Source organism: Serinus canaria, chromosome 11 (assembly GCF_022539315.1).
Source record: "Serinus canaria isolate serCan28SL12 chromosome 11, serCan2020, whole genome shotgun sequence".
In the NCBI taxonomy this organism is placed as follows: Eukaryota; Metazoa; Chordata; class Aves; order Passeriformes; family Fringillidae; genus Serinus; species Serinus canaria.
Window position 1 is genome coordinate 7,236,605 of NC_066325.1, and position 9,395 is coordinate 7,245,999.

Here is a 9,395-nt window from a genome sequence, read left to right on the forward strand (position 1 = left end):
TGGAAGGAGACACAGAAAGCAGCCGTGCCTGCAGCTTATTCCTGGGGAATGCCATCTACTGGTGGGAAATAAGCTGTTGTGCAAATACATTCAACTGCCAGAAACCCTGTTTGCCCAGAACTTGAGTATCTCTCTGACTAGAATTGCCAGATTAGCAGGATTATGTATCTGGACATTACCAGTGCAAATGAAAGAGGTGACATGCTGGGGGAAAAGGAACTTTTCCAAGGATTAAGAAAGAAGGAACTAAAAATGTGAAATAAACCACAGTCTGGGTACCTCTGAATTTTGTAATGCTCTCATCACCAATACAATATTAAGAGATATTTTTGGAAGTCTGTCCAGCCCTCACTGAGTGAAATCAGAGAACATTTGGTTCTCTGTAATGTACTTGCAGCCAAGAGACAAAATTGGGATGACATCCTTTGATGCTGGCAACATAAATGAAGTTGCTTAAGTGAAATACTCATCCATGAAGTCTCCAGGATGGGAAGCACACCAATGCCAAACATGCCAGACTGCTGAACTGGTAATACAGGGTACCAGGAATAACAGGTGAAACTGCTGAATGAATCCAGAAGGAGCAAAAGGAAATGAAAGTACTTGTAGTGCTTGTATTTTGTTACCGTGCTGCTCAGTTCTAATAAAATTCTGGTGTAACCTTAAGGCAGTTGCCTGTGGGATAACTATTTCTATTTATTGCAGCCTAATTATCCAAGTCCATTAATTAAATCATATTTCAAATCTCTCATCTGCATTCATCAAACTCACAAGACTTACTTCTTGACAAATTGTTAGTAAAACAATAAAGCCAGACATTGAGGGGACCTCAGGCTCATGATGTTTGGATGGATTCCCTCAGTGTGGGACATGGCAATCGTTGCCTCTCCTGAACTGCACAACACAGAGCAGAACCCACTCACCCCAGCCTGGCCCCTCTCCCTTCCCTGCCTCTGCCTCTTTGTCACATGTGAGCACAAGAGGCTTTCCTTAAGCAGCAAGTCACACTAGAAGAGGATGGAAAGCAGTTTCTTGATGTCTGAGCAGGCCATGATGCCTCTCAGCAAGAACCAAAGGGCTGCAGTGTGCTTTCTTTGTGCCACAGCCATTCCCTTGCCCTTCCCATTCCTTTAAAACCAGGCTGGAATAACTACACCAGCTGCTGCTACTGACACCCACACCAAAGATGCCACAGCCACATCCCTCACAGGACTGAGCTCTAGTGGATGTTTCCCTACTGAAGAAAAGAAAGTTCCTCCTCAGTAAATGGTAGGTAACACTGTGAACTCTGAAGCAGATGCCCTTCCACTGGCACTGACCAAACAATTGACTTTTCTCTGTGTGTGGGAACAAGAAGAAAATGTGACCTGCATCATATGCAGGAAGACTTCTCCAAAACATTTTAAAAAATGAAGGGAATCAGTAGACAAGCAAAACCCTGGCTGGCAAAGGGTATAAGGCTAATAGGAAATGCTCATGGCAGAATTTAGTTTTCCCCATTCATTTAACTAGGATCAGCTCCAACAGCAACATTTGATTTCCCAAGTGATAAAGCCTTAGAGGCATTTTCTCAGAGAGTCTAAAAATCGTTCATTTTTTCTTGGCCAAAATACCAACCACTCATAGCAAAAGGATAGTTGACAACAACCTCTAAACATAAAACAGGGCTATTAACAAGTACATATTTTGTCAAGATTTGCAAAACTACTAATGCATAGTTTCTTTTAAATAAGTGAAGGTTGCAGCTATGGCATCCCACTCTTGAAGCGTGCAACAACAGCCCTTTAGCTTCAGTAAAGCTTTGGTACCAGAGAGCATGTGGCACACCAAGAAAACTGCCCCCACGTGGAAGTATCTCTGTAAAGAACAACAAGAAGAACATTATGTACACTGTGCTGTTTGGAAAAGGCACAATGACTTAGCTTTGGGTTCAGATGCAGGCAAAGACCCAATGTAAATATATTTATTACCTTACTTAACTGGAAGAAGATACCAGGGGGGTCTTCAGCACCCTCTGGCCCAACAGGCTTTACAGCAGCTGGAGTGTACCCCTTCTCCATGTTTGGTTCCCCAAGTATTTTTGGAAGCTGATTTTGGCCTGTTCTGGGAAAAGTGTTATCTGTCTGCCATGTGGGAAAATTGTTGTGTTTTTCTGTCATTGCTCTGGATATTCTCACCCACATATGCTCGAGTCATGGGAAATGGCATGATTCAGACAGCTCTCAGAAATTACTGAAGGATGTCTTTGGAAGTGAAAATAATTATTGGGAAATCACAGGGAAAAAAAAAGTTAAAATTTCAATTTCGAGGCATATCAATACCGATGTTCTTATCGGTATTGATATGCCTCGAAAAACAACACTGCATCTTTCATTTTCTTGGGCTTTTGTCATTCCTCTTTACTAACTCTAATAATTTACATATCTTAGAGCAAGAAAATGCTTGAAGTCTGGATTTAAAACCTGCCCACCTAATGCACACTTGTATCTGCTGTCTGTTCAGGACAGCACTAGCACAGTCTTCAACAATAAGTCTCCAAAATGCAGAGTTACGGACTGATAGTTCATGTTTTAGGAACAGAGTTTTGTTAAGACATTGTCCCTTGCCAAAGCAGCAATAATAAAGGAGCATTAAAAGGCAGTAAAGGCAATTATGGGACTTACTGAGAAACTCAAAGTCTGCCAGGAGGAAAAACACTACAAAAGCTACTTCACATAAAGAACACAAGATTACATCCTGCAAACTCACTGAGCTGCTGTAAAATTACTTTACATTAGAGGAGTTAAAGAACATAGCAGTTGTTAATGAAAGAATAAATTCTTCCATGTTTTCCTGGTGCTTGAGATATTTTTTTTTTCTTTTGAGTCTCTTGGCTGACTCTTTATCTTTTATATACCACCACACAATCAGAGAGCAGGTAATATCACAACATTGATCTTGTCCAAACTGAAGTGAAAGGAAAACTGCCAACAGGGCTCAAAGAGTAGAGAAAATGAGTCCCCAAACTAGTCCCTCACACATTTTAGATATGCAGATGCCATTTCTGTCTCTGGACTGGCTGTATCATGAGCAGTTTAAATTGCAAACTGTCCTCAGTGGAGCTCCTGATTTACAGAGATTAACTGGCCTGGAATTTGTATTTCTAGCATTGACAAAGGCTTTATCTTCCCCCTGAGGAAAAGGCCAGTCCACTGTTATCCTGAGAACACATGGTTCACCCCAGACAAATAATAGAGAAGTAATTCAGCTGCTCTTGTTGTCTCACCTGCTGCCCATTGAAATAGTTCTCTTTAGAAAGCTGCTGTGATTGCTTCTAAACTTATTTCAAACTGCTGATTAATGCAAATCTTTTATAAAAGAGGAGTTTACCACATGTAAAACATTGGCTGAATTGAGGGAAGATTATGTGCTGGTTCTGAGCAAGTTCTGGTGCCTTTTAGTGATAAAGAGGCCCTACCGAAGGCAGCAAGTCCCAAAAGTGCTCTCAGCCTCCACGGAACTCCCATGGAAAGGGAGGCAAAGCCCGTCCCTCAATGGCCACGTATTTTAAGGCAGATGAAAATCAAGTGGGCCAAATCAGGAGAGTAGAGATAAAGCTGCATTTCCTCTTTGAATTACCCTTCAAAGTCAACAAAGCTCAGCAGCCTGAGCAGCTCTTTCAGGGGTCACTGTGTCCTGAGGGAGGCCCAGGCCCTTTCCTGGCCGCTCGTGGGTTTGGTTTTTGGAACAGAGCTGCCTTCTGTGGTAAAATTGGCTCCTTGACATCACTGCTACAATGCACTGAAACACTCTCCAAGGCGACTGCCAGTTTTGAAAAGAGACGTCTCAGAAATACCTGTAAATGTTGTGGGAAGGAGTAGGCAGGCAGGGCAGAGAGCCCTTGTTAGCGCTGTCCCGGAGGGAAAGGCTGAGGCAGAGCTCGGCAGAGGCAGAGGATGGGTGCCCTGAGGGCGAGAGCGCACTGCCCGCCCGGAATGGCAGAGAGCAGAGCCCATCGGGGAGCGCCGAGGGCCTGGGACCAGCTGAGGTACGGTGTGGGAAGCCGGGCAGGCAAAGGCAGCGGCTGCGAACGGACTGGGACAGACTGGGAGAGGCGCTGGCCGGGCTGGGGAGGGGCGGACGGCGGGCACCGGGCACGGGACACTCCTGCCCAGCCCCAGAGCCCCGGCTGGGGTTTCTGGTGCACTCCCCGCTCCCCACCGCCGCCACCGCGCTCCGGGAAGTTTTGCGAAATCGGCGCCGTCCCCAGCAGCCGCCGGGTTGGGCAGGGCGGGGCGGGGAAGGACAAGGCAGGGCTGCACCGCCCGGCCCGTCGCTCCGCCCGGCGGGGCTGAGCGGGGCGGGGCGGTGCCGCAGCCGAGCTCCGGGTCCGGACAGTGCCGCGGGCTTTCCGCCGGCACCATGGGCCGGGACGGGCCGTGGCTCAACCTGTCCGGCAGCGCCTGTGCGGCCGGCGGACCCTTCCCTGCCGGGACCGCCGCGCTGCTGGCCGCGCTCATGGGACTGCTGGTGCTGGCCACGGTGCTGGGCAATGCCCTGGTCATTCTGGCCTTCGTGGTGGACCGGAGCCTCCGCACGCAGGGAAACTTCTTCTTCCTGAACCTGGCCGTCGCCGACCTGCTGGTGGGTGAGTGCTGGGGCGCCGCGGGGCGGGGGGTGGCTCCGCCCGTGTCACCGCCGAGCTCTGTCCGCAGGCGGCTTCTGCATCCCCCTCTACATCCCCTACGTGCTGACGGGCGAGTGGAGGCTCGGCAGGGGCTTGTGTAAGCTGTGGCTGGTGGTGGACTACCTGGTGTGCACCGCCTCCGTCTTCAACATCGTCCTGATCAGCTTCGACAGGTTCCTCTGTGTCACCAGAGCGGTAAGGGCTGGGCAGGGGGTGCAGCGGGGCGGCACGGGCTCCAGGGCTGCCCTTCAGGCACGGGGGTTTGCTTAGGGCACCTGGCTTCCAAAGCCCTTGAGCGTCTCTCGAACAGCACATGAGACACGGGCAAGCTTCTCTCAGTCCTGGAAACAGTTCTGGGAGTGATCGACTTTGCCAGAAAATGCGTTTCCTTCTCACTTTTACAGTGGAAGAGGTACTCTGCTTTACAAACAGGCACAGGGGAAACAAGGTGTACTTATTTCCTCCCCAGCTGCATCTTGAATAAGCTTTAAAGTATTACCCAGCTGAAGCAGAGCTGCTCCCTCAGGACACGGCCGTGCCCCGTTGATAGCGCACAGGCAGAGACCTGCTTACACTGGGTGTCGAACTCTCAGGGGAACGGGACGTGTACGGCTGTGATGGGTCAAAAGTGGCAGATTATAAATTAACATCTTGCACAGGATGCAAATGCCATTTCTGTGTAACGGCCACAGAAATAGCTCAAGTCGTGTCTGCAGCACACCACCTATTAAAGAAGGAAGATTAGACTGTGCACCTAATTTACACCTAGACCATAATGCCTCAAAGTATTTTGGATGGTGTCAAAATAATACATTTCACCTGTTAATAGGTTTCACACTTCTACACACACTTCTTGGTCAGTTCCACCCAGTTTCTTGAAGTGTTCATTTAAGTTTGTTGCTCATTTAAATCTCAAAAAAGTACAAAGAGAGACTGCAGAATCAATTCAGCAGTTTAACCAACTTCTTTTTGAAGAGGGAGAAATGAACAGATTAATTCTTTAAGAGTCAACACTCAGAATTCCTTTATTTTCTAGGTTCTGAATTAGCCATGAATTTTTCTTTTATAAACCAATCTCTCATGACTATGCACATAGTGTAAATATATAAACTAGACAGTTTCAGAAATAGAAATAGAAACTGGTCATAATAAATGAAAATAATCATCCACTTCAAAATACTTCAAATTAATCCCTCATATAAAAATCCCTCCCCAAGCAAGAGTACAGAAAATGACTGTTGAGTTAGGGCAGTATGAGAACATATAAGAAGGACTTTCTGAAGTTCCAAATTATTCTCCATCTCAATGAAAATAGTAACTTCCTCCAAGACTGCTCCTGAAATCATTCATAGCTTTGTTAAGGACTGCAAAATCAGACCAAGTTCAGACACACTTAGGTTTCCTCAGCTCTGTGGCTCCTCTACCAGAACAGCACTGGCTGTGGAGATCAAGGCCCACAGATGGGGGGCAGTAAACATGAACCCTGTACAGAATTGAAGAATTTAATATTCCAAAGGCTGTGTGGCTGCTGTGGAGATGTGAGGGGTGAATTCCAAGCCACTACATGAGTATTTGTCCTCAGGGATAAAAATTCCAGGGAATCAGAAATAGAGATGATCTTGACTGATTAATTCCATTGCTGATATGGCTTACTGGCTCAGTATTAGTGACACATCATTTCTGCACCTTAGCTTCTCTATTTTCTAAATAAAAAGAAGTCCGCTATTCTCCTGTAAAGCACTTTGCAGACCACAACACTCCATCTATACACCTTAACTGCAAACAGGAATTCTTTAAGTACTTCATAAAAGAATGAAATTAAGTATATCAAAGAGAAAAAGGTGTTATATAGTAAATTTTTGTGTGATTTTCACATTAAGAGAGAGTATCTTTACAAAATAGAAATAAAAGAACTTGCCTGATACTCTGTGAATTGAAACACTTTTACATATTCTAAATTATTTAAAAATTCCAAATAAAGAATCCAATAAATGTTTTTAACCCTTCTGCAAACAGGTATCACAGCTAATGCAATTAAATATGAAACTGGTGACAGCCAGTTCTGGGAAGAGCGGTGGTTATTTGCTTTGAAGGAGACTTGGTTTTCAAGCTTTTAAGATCTGATGCACTTCTCAGAACTTATCCAATCACCTTGATAAGGCTTCTTGGAAGGCACATTTCAGAACTAACTCCTCTGTGATTCCAGTAAGCTTGGTCTAAAAACTCTCATCCAAAACCAGTCTCTCACCAACCCTCACAAGTGATAGAGAGGGCCATGCTCCAAAGCAGCCACATGGGAGATGTGTAATGTGTGTGACTTTTGTCCCTCAGGTCAGCTACAGGGCTCAGCAAGGGATGACCAGAAATGCAATACTGAAGATGGTGACTGTATGGATTGCTGCTTTTCTCCTCTATGGGCCAGCCATCCTCAGTTGGGAGCACATTGCCCAAAAGAGCATCCTCCCTGAAGGAGAATGTCATGCAGAATTCTTCTACAACTGGTATTTCCTAATGATTGCCTCTACTGTTGAATTCTTTACACCTTTCATCAGTGTTATGTACTTTAACTTAAGCATTTACCTTAACATCAGGAAACGCACATTACTCCGAAATGAGAACCTCTCACTGGGTCAAGAGGACTGTGAAATGAATTTCCAGGGGAAAAAAAGGGAACAGTCTGTGTTTTTTGTAAAGCCAGCTAACAGAGACAAACATGAGAAGAGAACAAGCAGCCTTCTTCCCCCAGGGAAGGCTCCAGGGCTTCAGGCCTCGGCCGAGCTTGGCAATCAGCCATCCAATGTGAGTGCCAGTCTTGACCTTCCACCCCTCCAGGTGGATGTGAAGACCAGGCCTCCCAGGAATGGCTTCTGCAAAGCAACAGAAAGCCTTGGCCAGCCCAGCAGCAAAGTGGATGTTGCTAACATTATGGCAAACCGATTCAGACTTTCCAGGGACAAAAGAGTAGCAAAGTCTTTAGCAGTTATTGTCTGTGTGTTTGGCTTGTGCTGGGCTCCATACACACTCCTGATGATCATCAGGGCAGCCTGCCATGGGCACTGTGTGCACTACTCCCTCTATGAGATCTCATTCTGGCTCCTGTGGGTGAACTCAGCCATTAACCCTGTTCTCTACCCACTGTGCCACATGAGCTTTAGGAAAGCCTTCATAAAACTCCTGTGTCCACGAAAAGCCAAAATTCATCCTGACATTTTGATGTGAAAAGTAGGAAGGCTGAAAATTAGTACATATTTTATTTGGTGGGAATACCAGAAAGCGAATATTGCAATACCTGCAAATATTTATGGAATACTGGTAAGTAGGCAGAAGTGTAGATATTTATGAATATGTAGAAATACAGTCATCCATGTAGCTGGGAAAATCACAGCAATGAAAAGAAAGGTCATTTTTCAAAGCTCTTTGGGAAATTACAGCAACACTCTATTTTCTGGTAATGCTGCACTAGTGTTGAAGTGCTGAAAACAAAAAATAACTTTCATGGCTAATAATCAGAGTTCAGGATCTCACTTTTAATAACTGTAAATATTGCTGGAATTTCATAAAACATTCATCTTAGATCTGTCATATCTTATCCCAAACCCACTTCAAGACATCAAGAATCCCAGTTGTTAAGTCTAGGATGCTTTCCCTGCCTTCACTTAGTGGCAAACCAGACAAGGCATGACCAAAGATAAAAATACAGGAGAAGCATGGGACAGGAGGCAGCACAACAGAGAATGTTACCAGAGAAGCTGAGCAACTGTAGCAGGTAAGGGAGCACTGATGTGAGGGAAAAGGTGATGGAAATAGAAGAGGTGGAATATTTAGTAGAACAAAGTCCAGGAACAGAAGTATAAAAGGGTTTTGAGCTTTTTAATAGGAGATACAAGAATTGGTAACTTACACACTGGAAGTGTTTCACTAGGAGTTCCCTCCTTCAGCAGTGACTTCCTGCCCCCCCACCAGGATTCTGTAAGGGCAGGAATCTACTGAGGTCAAAACTCCACTTCTTACAGGGCTGAGGGTATTACTCTGTGCTTTGCTGTAAGGACAGAGTACACTAAGTAGTGCATGAGAACCATGACAGAGCTTTAGGTAAACTTCCCTTCCAGTAATTTTTAAAACATTTACAGCTGGACCTTTACTACTTCTCGCTAGATTAAAAAAAAAAAAAAAAAAAAAAAAACCAAAAAAAAAACCTTTCACCTACCCCACCCACTGAATCTTTCCATCCATCAAGTCACTGGTGGTCAAGAAAGCACCACTTCAAGTGTTGAGATATCTCCCAGGTTATGCATCATGAGTGGCATGACTCCAAGTCTGTTACAATTTACAGCCTTGCTTCAGCCCAAGAGTCTCTGCCATTGTGCCTGTGCCACACAACTGATTCCGAGTTTGGAGTAGATTTGTCCCACAAGGTGTCACATTGAGCATCACTAATGAGACACCTTTGTTCCACCATCACCAGCATTTACTACATAACTTAACAGATGCTTTCCTTTGCTGACAAGTGATAGTTACTGAACAGCTCTAATTGTCCACTGCCATAGTCAAAATGCATGGTAATACAATTATCTTAAAGTTTACAGGCAGTAAAGTTATCTTCTTTGTAAACTTTCAATAAAACTAATTAAGAGCTGTGGAAGAGTCCTAACTGTGTAGCCCTAACAAGTGGGAGAGGGTGAAAAAGCACCAGTTTACAACATTTGGGTAACTGCAGCTCAAACTGCAA

At 45.0% G+C, this 9,395-nt stretch overlaps 1 protein-coding gene across 1 annotated transcript; it reads left to right on the plus strand.

Moving 5' to 3' along the window:
• The first annotated feature begins 4,396 nt into the window (after positions 1-4,396).
• LOC103816605 (histamine H3 receptor-like) lies at positions 4,397-9,302 on the plus strand. The gene is made up of 3 exons (XM_009090600.4): positions 4,397-4,627; positions 4,695-4,861; positions 6,998-9,302. The coding sequence occupies exons 1-3, from the start codon at positions 4,402-4,404 to the stop codon at positions 7,883-7,885; spliced, it is 1,281 nt and encodes a 426-aa protein (XP_009088848.2). The 5' UTR covers positions 4,397-4,401; the 3' UTR covers positions 7,886-9,302.
• Positions 9,303-9,395: the final 93 nt, after the last annotated feature.